This window comes from Amblyraja radiata, chromosome 6 (genome assembly GCF_010909765.2).
Source record: "Amblyraja radiata isolate CabotCenter1 chromosome 6, sAmbRad1.1.pri, whole genome shotgun sequence".
Lineage (NCBI taxonomy): Eukaryota > Metazoa > Chordata > Chondrichthyes > Rajiformes > Rajidae > Amblyraja > Amblyraja radiata.
The window spans coordinates 91502049-91516099 of NC_045961.1; the positions used below are offsets into that span (position 1 = coordinate 91502049).

The 14051-nt window shown below is 41.0% G+C and overlaps 1 protein-coding gene across 6 annotated transcripts in view; it reads left to right on the plus strand.

The window, feature by feature from the left end:
* tsga10 (testis specific 10) overlaps positions 1 to 14051 on the plus strand; it is a 102001-nt gene that overhangs the window by 69653 nt on the left and 18297 nt on the right. For all 6 annotated transcript variants that reach the window (XM_033023215.1, XM_033023213.1, XM_033023214.1 and 3 more), the window contains 3 exons: positions 483 to 538; positions 1817 to 1985; positions 9473 to 9583. In XM_033023215.1, the coding sequence (XP_032879106.1) occupies positions 483 to 538; positions 1817 to 1985; positions 9473 to 9583 (336 nt within the window). The remainder of the gene's footprint in view (positions 1 to 482; positions 539 to 1816; positions 1986 to 9472; positions 9584 to 14051) is intronic.

The window sequence follows — 14051 nt, forward strand, 5'->3', positions numbered from 1 at the left end:
TGTTTAATTTATTCTAACATAATGAAGATAAATCTAAAGCAAATACAGGATAATCTTATTCAAAGAATAAATGAGGAAACTCCTATTGTTGCTGCATAATGATGGTTCTGTTTTGATTGATTGCTCATTGAGTTTTGCTACCAAGATTTGCATTCATTATATTTCCTACTGAGCTTACTGTTGGGGGAAATCAACTTCTGGCAGAAGTTTTATTTTCTAGTAGTGTTTTTTTAATTACTAAGCTAAAAACCTTACAAGGGGCTGTGTAAATATCAGCTGAAACCTTGATAGAAGAATTTTTGGAAAGGTCAGAATTTGGCTGTTTTTACAGAATTGCTGTATATGCCATTTTACCTGCATTTTCTCTTTCCTACCATTTCAGTTAGAGTAGATGAGTACAATATCTGCAAAATCTTATGCCTTTTTAATGTGTACATCTGAAACCAAATATGGATTTTATTGACTATTACTTTTTTCCAAAGAAAAAGAACATTGCAGATAACCAACTGAACATAAGTGAACTGGAAGCAACTGTTGAGTAAGTATTTATTAGATGTTTTCGTAAAATGATGAATTTGAAAGTACATATGGTGCGTGTTTTTATTTCAGGATGTCGTTTTGCATCTGCAAATTTTAATTGTTATCTTCCTTTTTTTCATAATCAGGTATTCATAGGTAAAAGGACCAATTATATATTTCCAAGATTGCTTCTAATGCAAGATTAGTTGGGATTGTATAGTGGATGTATTAATGGCATCAAAGGTTAAGCGGAAAACAAAGGGTACAAAGGACATTTATTATCACATACACCAATTGGTGCAGTGAAATTTGACTTGCCATTGCAGCACACGAATAAAGATAAGACACAACATTAAAGAATTTAACAGAATCTAACAATAAACATAAAAACATCCCCCCACAATGGTTCCCACTGTGGGGGAAGGGAGGAGGATGGGGTTGAGAGGGAAAATAGATCAATCGTGATTGAATGGTGGAGCAGATGCGATGAGCCGGGTGGTCTAATTCTGTTCCTATGTCATGGTTTTATGGTCTAGAGGCGTTGAGGGTCAAAGGCAAGCTTAATGAATGGCTGAGAACATGGCAGAGGGAATACAATGAGAAAAAATGTGATCCACTTCAGTTCATGAAACAGAAAAGCAGTGTATGATTTAAATAGTGCCAGATTGTGAAATGTTAATGTTCAATGGTGTTCTTGCACATGTCACTGAAAACTCAGCAATTCGGAAGGTAAAGGGTTTGTTGTCATTTATTATGTGAGTGTTTGGGAGCAGAACAAAAGATGCCTTACTGCAATTGTATTGGAAACTCGTTTGACCTGGTGTATTGTATTCAGTTTGGTTTCCTCATCTAAAAAGGGCATAATTACAATAGAAGTACAACTTCTCTAATCAAGAACTAGGGGATAAAGTATTTCAGAAGTCCTATCAGTCTTGTACTGAAGCTGTGGTGGGTATGAATATAATTTCAGAATCACTGATACTTTGTCCAGGCAATCACGCTATTTTAGTCTTGCATATTGAGAGGATTCTGCTTCTAAATGATGCCAGGAATCAAAATATTTCAAGTACACTGACCACACAACTAGTGCCATACACTGAGCCGAATAGTGTCACGAACTTCTTCTTCTTGCGAATGAAACATAAATCAAAGGAATAGTTAGATCTCAAGCCGGGTGTTGAGCAGCCAGGTTGTTGTCTCTGCGTCACGATATTAATGTCACGTGTCACGATATTAATGAACCATAGTTTTAGCGAATTTAGCACAGAATTAATCTGCATGTGTTCTGACTCCATAGCCAGTTGAATGAGTCTATCAACAATAAAGAAACTGACATTTCCAATCTTCAGCGGCAATACGAATCCATCAACGCTGAACTATCAGAATTAGGCCAGTTAAGAGAAAATGCTGTTCGTGAAAATAACCACCTGCATGAACAGCTGTCAAAAATAAAATATGACAATCAGGTAAGAAAATTAGACATGTTTCAGTCGTTCCAGGTGCGACAGAGGTTCACCTGCATCTCCTCCAACCTCATCTATTGCATTCGCTGCTCTAGATGTCAGCTGATCTACATTGGTGAGACCAAGCGGAGGCTTGGCGATCGTTTCGCCGAACACCTCCGCTCGGTCCGCATTAACCAACCTGACCTCCAGGTGGCTCAGCACTTCAACTCCCCCTCGCATTCTGTATCCGACCTCTCTGTCCTGGGTCTCCTCCATGGCCAGAGCGAGCACCACCGGAAATTGGAGGAACAGCACCTCATATTCCGCTTGGGGAGTCTGCATCCTGGGGGCATGAACATTGAATTCTCCCAATTTCCTTGCTGTCTCCTCCCCTTCCTATCTCTCCCTCTGCCCTCGGGCTCCTCCTCCTCCTTTTTCCTTTCTTCTCCCCGCCTCCCCCGCCCCCCATCAGTCTGAAGAAGGGTTTCGGCCCGAAACTTTGCCTATTTCCTTCGCTCCATAGATGCTGCTGCACCCGCTGACTTTCTCCAGCATTTTTGTGTACCGTTGTGAAAGTACTTCATTTGTTAGTGGAGCAACCATATTCAAATAATTATTGGAAATTTTAGATGAATATAGATATAATTCGCTAAAGGTTTGAATATCATTGCATTCGTGCTTTCCCAACTACAGATTTTAAAATGGGAATTCCAAAAAAGGCCATGAAAAATCAGCTACGTGGCCAAAATCAGGGCAAGATTTTCTTTGTTGGCAACATTTAATTTGTTTTTTTTCTACATACATATATAAATATTCTAAATGATATCTTGTGAATACTTTATACCAAAATATGTTTAATGCAATCTAACTTAAACAGGGTTGTTGGTCTGATAGAAAGAGGCAATTGGTATTAGTACACTCAACAATTCCAGGATTAAGGGGCCTTCTGTAAATCATGTCCAATCCATTGGTAGTAAGAAGACAAGAGGAAAATCAAAATAAAATGCATAGCAGGGGTCGAAAATGCACTTATAGTAAAACAGAGAACTCCCTAGCGTATGCAAGGAATGGGGCCTCCAGCCTACCCACAAATTTCTGCCAAGTTCCTGAGCAGTTATCTGATTATAAGTATCAGCAGGTCAGGTAGCATCTCTTGAGAAGATACGTAGGTGATATTTTTGGGTCGGGATTCCTCTTCAATCAGATTCAATTCAGATTGAAGAGTCCCGACCCGAAACGTCACCTATCCATTTTCTCAACAGACCCGCTGAGTTACTCCAGCATTTTTGTATCTCTCTTTGGTAAACCAGCATCTGCAGTTTCTTGATTCTACTTATCTGGTTGTGCCTCGGCAGAGAGAGTAGAGCTGGGAGCTATGGGTTGAGGTCATCATGCTCTGTACCAGAAGTGGAAAGCTTTGTTTGACAAGTGTGCGTATTATAAATTTGGCATGTACAAAATGCAATGTATAATAGGGAAATTATTAACCACCAGGAAATTATGAGATCCTGAGACTCAGGATCTTAGCTCCATCGTGTAATTTCATTGCACAATTGTGTAATCAAATCAATACAGTATAAATGGGTTTCTTTCCCGTTTGTAAATTTTACATAGAACATAAAACAGTACAGCACAGAAATGGGCCTTCAGCCTATAATGTTTGTACATGATGCCTAGTTAAACTGATCTCATCTGCCTGTACATCATCCATCCCTCTATTCCCTGCACTTGCATGTGCTATCTAAAAGCCACTTAAAAAACATTATCAGGTCTTATTATTATTATTTATTATTTAAGTTTTTACTTATTCACTCTGCGACCACTCTTTGGTAGTTTAGGGGTTTACACATTCACTAGCTCTTTCACTCTCTCTCTTGCTCTTTTTCTCTCTTTCTATTTCATTTTTGTCAACATTTAAATGGAAGATGTACAATAAATGTATTTTGTCATATGCCACGGTTTATACTACTGTACACTGCTTCTAATAAAAATATTACTAAAAAAAATAAAATATAAAAAGACCATTATCGTATCTGCCTCCACCACCACCACCTGTGGCATTGCATTCCAGACCCCAACCATTCCCTGCATTAAAAAAAAAAACGTTTTCCCACATATCTCCATTAAACTTTCCCCCTCTCGCCTTATAGGTATGCCCTCTAGTGTTGGATATTTCCGCCCTGGAAAAAAAAGTTCTCTCTACCCTATTAATACCTCTCATAATTTTATATGCTTCAATCAAGTCTCCACTCAGTCTCTGATGTTCCAGAGAAAACAATCCAAGTCTATCCAACCTCTCCCTGTAGCTGAAATCCTCTAATCCAGGCAGCATTCTGGTAAACCGCTTTGCACCCTCTCCAAAGCCTCCATGTTTTTCCTGTAATGGGGCAACAGAAACTGCTTCCAATACTCCAAATAAATTTGGAATCGTACCTCTGTATTTGAATGAATAAAACTGCATTGGAGTTTTATTGTACCTATCTTAAACTTGTACAATGTAACAACAGAATACAACATAGTGGTGTGACTTCAGCATGAGAACCATGAGGGAGCATGGAACCAAATTGTGCCGCTAATTGTTTTGCCTCTCCACTATTACTGGTTTACTTTTCACATCATGCACAGAAATCTCAGGATCTTGCATCCTATTAAATAATCCATCTGATATTTTAATTCCTTTCGAAGGTCTTGGTTGCGTGTTAAGGAACAATACCTGAGGGATAATTTCAATAGCATTAAAAATGATCAAACTTCAAAGAATATAATCACAAGTTGCTGCTCTGTGTCACTTTACTTTAATGTGACATTATTATTATGGTTTTAAATTATTCAGATCACTAACAGCATTTTGCCTTTCCTTGCATTTTGAAACAAACTCTCCCTGAGGAAGTAAATTGGGCACTCGGGAAATATTCCCAGTCTTTAGCTTATAATATTAAATTCTAATTACTCATTTAACTTCTAAAAAGTATTGGCTGTGGCATTAACAAGTGAATATTGCCAGCTAGGAGTGGCCATTTTACTTTCTAGTGTTGCTACAAACGCTCCAGAACCTCATGAAGATAGCTCTTTGTAGAAAGCACCTCACAAACCACATGCTGACTCTCAGTAAACAAGAGCCACATTGTGCACAGCAGGTCAGCAGGTGGACTGCCATGAAATCTACTATAATTGGCATCTCAGAAGATACTCTGTCTCTGTTCCAAGAAGAACCAGGATTAGACTGACAAGAATGACCCTAAAATCCATCTGTTAACTAACCTCAAAAGTAAGACTGAAAGTCCCACCATATTGCAAAGCTCCAGTAGGAAACTCATAACTTAAAGAACAGATAGGTGGAAAGAGTACGCGAGATCCAACAAACTCGCTGACATCCATAACATTTTTCCATTCTTCACCAATGGCCCAAACATTGCTGGGAGTCCAAAATAGAGGTGAGCTTTTTTCAATGTTGCAGAGGCCATTATGAAGAAACAACAATACAATAATTCTAAATCAATTAGTTGCTACTGTGTACTATTTGTCAGTTAGTTTGAAATAAGGAATGTTATAATGTATGTGTACAGGACATTGGGGCAAAAATTGGAGTATTGTGTTCAGTTATGGTCACCCTACATTAGGAAAGATGCTATTCAGGTGGAAAAGCAGAAATGATTTGTGAGGATGTTGCCAGGGTTCAAGGGACTGAGTTATAAGGAGAGGTTGGGCAGGCTGGGTCTTCATTCCTTGGTGTGTAGGAGACAGAGATGATCTTATAGAGACATATTTATCTGGCAAAAAAATAAAACTGAGAAGGAGGCTCAACCGTGGCTGACGGGGTAAGTCAAGGATAGTGTTAAAGCCAAGGATGAGGCATATAAATTGCCCAGAAGAAGCGGTAAACCAGAGGACTGGGAGAAATGTAGAACTCGACAATTTAGAGAGGATTTGAATCTGGGAGCAAGGAGGTCCTACTGCAGTTGTACAGGGCCCTGGTGAGACCACACCTCGAGTATTGTGTGCAAGTTTGGTCTCTTAGTTTGAGGAAGGACATTATTGCTATTGAGGGAGTGCAGCCGTATGTTCACCAGGTTAATTCCCGGGATGGCCTGATTTACGTATGATGAAAAAATTGGTCGACTGGACTTGTATTCGCTGAGGGGTTTTATAGAAACATAAAATTCTTAGAGAATTGGACAATGTAGATGTAGAAAAAACATTCCCGATGTTGGGGGAGTCCAGAACCAGGGGTCACAGTTTAAGAATAAGTGATAGGCCACATAGGACTGAGATGAGGAAAAACTTTTTCACCCAGAGAGTTGTGAATCTGTGGAATTCTCTGCCACAGAAGGTAGTGGAGGCCAATTCACTGGATGTTTTACAGAGAGTTAAATTTAGCTCTTAGGGCTAAAGGAATCAAGGGATATGGTGATCAAGCCAGACCAGGATACTGATTTTGGATGATCAGCCATGATCATATTGAATTGAGGTGCTGGATCGAAAGGCTGAAGGGCCTTCTCCTGCACCTATTTTCTATGTTTCTTTGTCTGTTTCTATAACATGATGAGGGGCACACATATGTTGAATACACCAAGTCTTTTTCCCGAGACTAGGGAAAAGGGGAATCGGGAACTAAAGGGCACAGCTTTAAAGTGAGAGGGGAAAATCAGAACCCGAAGGACATTTGCACATTGGAAAGAGCTGCCAGAGGAATTGGTTGAGGCAAGTACACTAACAACTTTTGAAAGATACTTAGACCAGGACGTGAATAAGAAAGATTTAGAGAGAAATGGGCCAAATACGAGCAAATGAAACTAGCAACTCGCAACTGATGGGCATCTTGATTGACATGGACAAGTTGGGGTGAAGGACCTGTTTCTATGCTGTGTGACTGACACTATTAGTATCATTCTATGTTCTGGTAAAGGGTAGCTCTGACAGGATTCAAACTGAAAAAAATATTAAAGTGGATGTCCTGTTGCAACTTAACTAGTTTAAGATAAAACTATTATTTTAAATTAATAATTTAAAAAAAGTATTGGAGTAACTCAGCAGGTCAAGCAACACCTCTGGAGAGTATGGCTAGGTGATGCTTCGGGTCAAGACATTTCTTCAGTCTGAAGCTGCATCTCCATTTATCTACCATTCCGTCACCTCTCCAACTATCTCCTCCTTTGGCTATTTGAATCTACTTCTCTAAATAGCTTTGGTATATTTTTACATATTAAATGCACCATGAAAAAGGTGTTATGAAATTTTAGCAATGTGATAACTGGAGTAAAAAAGTTTTTGTAGTAATCAGGAGCATAGCAAATTACATAAAATATTGCTTATTTAATATTTTAAACCATTACAGAAATCGTATAGCCAATTTAAGAATTGAAAATGAGCTTATTCATGGTAAGAAACATTAAAAACTGACTTACAGAATCAAATTTGGTGAAAATCATAATATAATGCTGAGCCAATATCAATTTGTGAAGTATACCTTTACATGATTAATGTTTGATGCAGCCACCAACATAGCGGATAGTGTCTGCGTCGACTTTCAGAATCCATTTCATAGTGTATGACTTGATATTACTAGTAAAGTTAGAATGAAATTAGAGATAATCTTTTTGATGTGAAGTACTAAGTTACAAAGTGTAAAGATAAAGGAGAATGTTCCCCATTGTTTTCATCGCGTATAACAATGAATTGTGTCAAAGGTTCAGGCCTCGTGTTTCCAATATTTGTAGATGACACTAAATCAGGAGGTGAAGTAAAGTGTGTACTTGTGAAGAAATGTTATCGGGAAACGTACAAGTTAGTAAATGGGAAGAGCATTTTAATTGTAGTTCTTTGTGGTGAGGTTTGAGAATAGTGAATCAAAATATTATTTTAATGTAAAGAAATGAGAAAGTGAAAAAGTGAAAAAGACAAATCACAAAGCTACTGCACAGGTACAAAGCAAGATATATATAGTGCAGTACCAGAGCTGAAGGGCTTAAATTATGATCTCGGGTTACATTAACTCAGCTTGTATGAATGAGCTTAGAAGGCTCAGTGATGATCTAATTGTCAAATTTTGTAAATGATTAAGTAGATACAGAGGAATAATTATTTTTTGGTAAAGTAAGCCAGAGCAATGGAAAATAATCTTAAATGGAGCCAGTCATTTGAGAATGAAATAAGGAAAGCTAATTTATTTAAAATGTGATGTAATTGTGAATTAATTCTAAGAAGACTGGCCTTAGGTCATTTGAAAGTTACCAGAGTGAGACTGATTACTTTTTGTGATATTAATAAACAAAAATGGGTAATGAAGTTGAGTAGGCATTTAAGGGCTTACTGTTTATCTCAGTTTTCTGTCACTTCTTTCATAGTTACTAGAAATGTGAGTGATAATAACTCATCCACAGGTTTATACTGGCACATAAGATGATGCAATTAAAGTTAATCAATCTTTGTTAGATGTCAAAAGATATCAAGCAAAGATGGGAGGAATTTGAGTTAGGCTGCAGATCACCTATGATGTAATTGTGGTGGAACACGCTGAAGGGCCTAATGGCCTTCAAGGCCGATGTTTAAACTTACTGTCAGAGATGCCGATTTGCCCAGAAGACTAGCATCTGAAACAAAAGGAAAAAATGCATTGGAGGAATGGTCTTCCAACTGAAACATTAACCTGTGTATCTCTCTCTGCAATGCAACCAATGCTTGTTTCTAGCATTTTCTGTTTTTGTTTCAGGTTTCCATTGGATTTTCAGGCTAACTTTTGAAATACACATTGGTGCAGCATTTTTGCATGCCATTATGTAAATAAATGGTATTTAGGCCGAAGAAGCCAAATCAGCTCTGCAGTCATTTACTATGAGATGCTGATCTTGGATTTATGCATAATTGGGCCTGCATTTATATTTTTTCTTCGATCTTAGCCATATTTCATTAAATCTGGAAAGGTTAGGCTTGTGGTTCTTATTTAAAATTTTAGCCATGGGTCCAAGCAAATCTGCAGGGGTTAGTTTCCTCTTTTCACATTGCTTTTTCAGGTCCTGTTTGTGACCTTTGAATGGTTAATGCCAGCTTTCCAACTGGTCAAATCCAGATACTATGAAGTTATATTTTTCTCATCTGCATTAAATCTCATTTGCTTCTGAACAACTGTAGATGCACCAACCCACAGTTAGGCAGGCATACTCGAGCCTAACAAAGGCCACTCCCAAAAAGAAAAACCTCATCCACTGAGAAGTTATCCATCTTATTATCTCAGATCTGCAGACATATTCAGTTGCAGAAAGTCTGGGTCTGCGTTTTTATTTGCCCCTCTGTAAAGTCTCCAAAGACCACGTGCTTGCAACCTATAGAACTCATGTTTACATACCTACACTGGTCCTCCAGGTTATCACTTGGTATTTTAATAAGTTTTAGCCATAGCGGTTGAAATTTACATTGTTAAACATAAAATGTTCCATTTAAGGAAAATTGCACAAAATCCTGAAAAATTGTAGGTTTGGCATATTTCAGTTGTATGGACTTGTTTGTTACAGGCAGCAAACCGGAAACTGGAAGAATCTATACAAGAGAATAAAGATTTGAAACTCAAAATCCAGGATTATATTACTGAGATCTCCAAGGTGGAGAATATGCTTAGTGGTAAGGTCAGTATTTTAGAGAAGCCAAGTCAGCAACAAAGTAAGTCTCATCTGGTTGCTCATCATGCACAGCCGTTGATCCATCTGCATTTTTGAGTTGTAAGTGTGCTTCTGTTAATGCCTGAACTTAATCCTGCTCACTGGAGGGTACAGGGCAGACAGTAAATGTAATTTTCATTGGTAGTCTACCTCCACCCATGTTCCCCATATATTCCTGCCTTTTGTCGTTTTAACAACACATTCTTTGAAATTGGAGGAACAAACTGGTAGGAGTTTCGGATACTGTAATTGAATACCATGGAACAAAATCAATTAGCGTTAAAATGCTGTTGCAGAGTGGTGGTGCAGATAGTGCTGCTGCCTCATAACTCCAGTGACCTGGATTCAATCTGGATCTCCGGTGCTGTCTGTGCAGAGTTTGCACATTCTCGTTGCAGCATGGGTTTACCCTGGGTGCACCAGTTCCCTTGCACTTTTCAAAGATGGGCTGGTATGTTAATTGATTGTTACTTACTCCCCATAAACAGAAGTGACAAATGAATCAAAAGGGGCATGGGTGGGGATATGGAAGAATAAGTTGCAGGGGAGATGAGGATTGATCTGCTGGGAGCTAGTGTGAATCCTGGCACAGTCTGCCTGTCAGAATTACTGCAGTAGTATTTAAAGGGTTTATTCGGAACTCAAGGCTGCCATTTTAAAGTTCAGCTGCCTAAACACCTGAACAAGCTTTTGATGACATTATTGCTAATCTCATTTGATTTGAGGAGTGTTTGGAGCCAGAAGCTGGAGGTGCAGCAGCAGTAATTTCAAAGCAAATAGACTTTGCAGCATACAACTGAGCTTGGGGAGGCATTTGTTTTTCGAAGGCCATAACCAACACTCAGGAGCTGTACACTGCGATTAATTTGGTCTTATGTGGATCAGTGCGTCAGGCCAGGATTCTCAAGCAGGATGGTTCATACCTAGATCTAGTTGTCCAATGAAATAATTTTAATTTGAAGCTGTGGGAAGCTATAAAACCTCTTCATTAACAATACCTCGGTGTGCAGAAAAACATTTCTGCTATAAAAGTGTTGAGTAAATCACACATACTGACGGATCTGGTATAACAGTATTTATTGAGTAACGTATACAACACACTACAACATGTTACTCCTACCATGCAGCAGCACTATATAACAGCACATGTCGGGTTGCGATAATATGAATGGTGTGGTAGTAGGCGGAGTAATAATAAAGCACTACATTGGTTAGTAAGTAAAGTAACCAATCTACATCTTTCCTTGTAAGAATAAAAAGTGAAACACATCTACAATAAAGTGGTATATATGTATAAGCACGTTACTAGGTGCTGACTGATTAATAATGTAACCAAAACGCTAATAGCGCATACAAGGAGGTTCAGATAGTTCAAACAAAGTCCCCGTATCTAAGGGGCGGCCTACAAACCAGTTTGTGCACGTACGGTACAGATCCGCATCTCCTCCCTTCACCGGCGAGAATGCCGGGGTCCCATGCGGCTGGGAGCACTGGGGACCCGGGTGACAAATATGGCGAGGCAGGCGAGCGTGGTGGTGAAGGAGCTGGAGACACAACCAGGGGTGGGTCTGCAGCTGCAGGTCGTGAGGGAAGCTAAAGTCCGTCAGTAGATGGGTGGATTGGATGCGGAGCATCAGGAAACGAGACAACAGGACGTGGTTACTTCACAGGAAGGAGATGTTGATGGTTGCGTCTGTAGATTCCTCCGTCTACACTCACCAGGTACGAGTGCGGCTCTTTTGCGGGACTGTGGATGAACTCAAACGGCCATAGCCCTTGTTGGTTTGAAGGCGAACGACTTGGCCACTGGAGAGAGGTGTACATGGTTTGCTGGACATCGAAATATTGCTTTAGGGTATGGCGTTTCAGTTGCAGTTGTTTCGGGACAGCAAGTGGTGAACAAACCTGTGGCTGCAGCAGTTGTTGGGGCACAGGCAGTGCAGCACGGATCTGTCGGGATATCAGGCGTTGGGCAGGAGACCCCAGTACAATTGCACAATACTGTGCAACGAAATTCCGGAGGAGATGCAATGGAATTTCGTTGCACAGTATTGTGCAATGACAATAAACGTATTCATTCATTCATCATTATTGGGTCACGGGCAATGTTTCTCAGGTTGAGCAGGTCCAGGTAGATATCAGATTTAGCAAGGTGTGAGCGCTCCATCAATTGCTTGGCGCTACGGACAGCCTGTTCTGCAGGTCCGTTTGATTGTGGGAATACTGGACTGCTGGTGACATGGTGAAAATCCCATCGTTGAGCAAAGTTTTTAAAACACTGGCTAGTGAACTGACTGCCGTTATCTGACAAGAGGCGTGCGGGGGCATCGTGTACGGTGAAACGGCGCGCCAACTTTTGGATTACTGCAACGGATTTTGGGCTTTGGAGCAGGTCGATTTCGAACCAGCCCGAATACGAGTCAACGAGAACCAGGTACTGTTTGCCACGCCACTCGAATATGTCAGTAGCAAGCGTGGACCAAGGCAGAGGAGGAACAGGGTGTGAGAGTTGGTGTGGCATCAGGCAGATAGCACAGGCTTCAACTTTCTCACGCACGGATTCGGTCATTCCGGGCCAGAAAAACATGCTCTTTGCTCGGAGTATGTTTGCTTCCACGCCAGGGTGACCCCTGTGGACGGCATCAAAATATTTGTCCCGTAGGGCAGTTGGGATGACAGCTTTGTGACCCTTGATTACAACACCATCCTGCAGCACCAGTTCGTCGTGGACCAGGTAGTATGGGCGAATAGGAAGTGGTACGCGCTATTGTTTATCCAGCCAGCCATGCTGGATGACTGAAGCCAGTAGCTGTAAAGTTGTATCTGCAGCGATTTGCTCTGCCAGGCCACTTAGGCATTCTGTAGGTAAGTACGTACGACACCATCACCAACTGGTCATTTTCAGACGGCTGTTGTTCGTGGGGTTGTTGATAGCATTTCAACCAGATGCATGTGCTTGCCCCTTTTGTAGACTAAGGTGAAATAGTGACCAAAGGTTGGTGGTCTGTCTCAACAATAAGTACGTACGACACCATCACCAACTGGTCATTTTCAGACGGCTGTTGTTCGTGGGGTTGTTGATAGCATTTCAACCAGATGCATGTGCTTGCCCCTTTTGTAGACTAAGGTGAAATAGTGACCAAAGGTTGGTGGTCTGTCTCAACAACCACGGACTTCCTAACAATAAAGTCCTTGAATTTCGTGCAGGCAAAAACCACGGCTAATAATTCCTTTTCACTGTTCTGTCTCAGAAAAGGTACAGGAGGCGTAAGCAATGGGTCTGCAGTCTCCCTCGACGGAATTCTGTAGGCAAGCAGCTCCAAGTCCATATTGGGAGGCACCAGTAGGTTTAAATCGAAATAAACAAGGGTAGGAGCACTGGACAATTGTAATTTAAGGATTTTGAACGCCCTCTGGTGTTGTGGGTACTAAGACCATGCAGTGTCTTTGTGAGTCAGATGTCGCAGGGGGGCAGATATTTCGCTGAGTTTGGGAATGAATTTCCCCAAGTAGTTTACCATTCCTAAGAATCTCTGCAAACTTGTCACTTCAGTGGGAACTGACATCTTGTTGATGGCAATGGTCTTGGAGGAGTCGGGTCTGAGGCCGTCACTGGTGAATACGTGTCCGACTTACTGGACCTTCTTGACGCGGAATCTTCACTTCAGAGGGTTGAGCTTGAGGTGGATGTCTTTTGTACGGTCCAGCACTTTTTGAAGTTAGCATCATGTTCAGCCATGTCACGTCCAGCAACGAGAATGACGTCGACAATGATAACATAAGGATACCCCGCAAATAATCGTTCCATTGTACACTGGAATACTTTGCTTGCAGAGTTGATGCCAAAGGGCATCCGCAGGCCAAAGAGGGTGCCGAACGTGGTGAGATTGGACGAGTTGGGGTCCAGCGGAATCTGCCAGAATGAGCTTTTGGCATCCAGAACAGAAAACACAGAGGCACTGCTAGCTGAGCAGCAACTTCCTCCACCGTACGCATCGGGTAATGCGGGCGTTTGAGCGCTGTGTTCAGATCTCTGGGGTTGATACAAATTTGTTTTTCTTTGTTGCGACCGCCATGGTGGAAACCCAGTCGGATGGGTCGGTAACCGTGGCAATGACACCCAGGGACACCACCCGCTGGAGCTCATTGTGTACACTGTCATGCATAGCATGTGGAATGCGGTGTGGTGCTCGTACCACAGGTAATACATTTGCATCGGTGATGATGTTGTATTTGATGCGTAGCTTCCCAAGCTTATCGTCAGAAAGTTCCTTGTACTGGGAAAGTATCTGCTGGGTGGAGCCCTCGCAGGAGATATTTGATGGACAGCAGGCCCGAAAGTTACCAGTCCTAGGTCCTGGCATGCGTTAATGCCAAGCAGCGTTGCAACATTCCCATGGACAATAAAAAGGTTCAGCCTGTGAGCTTGTAATGC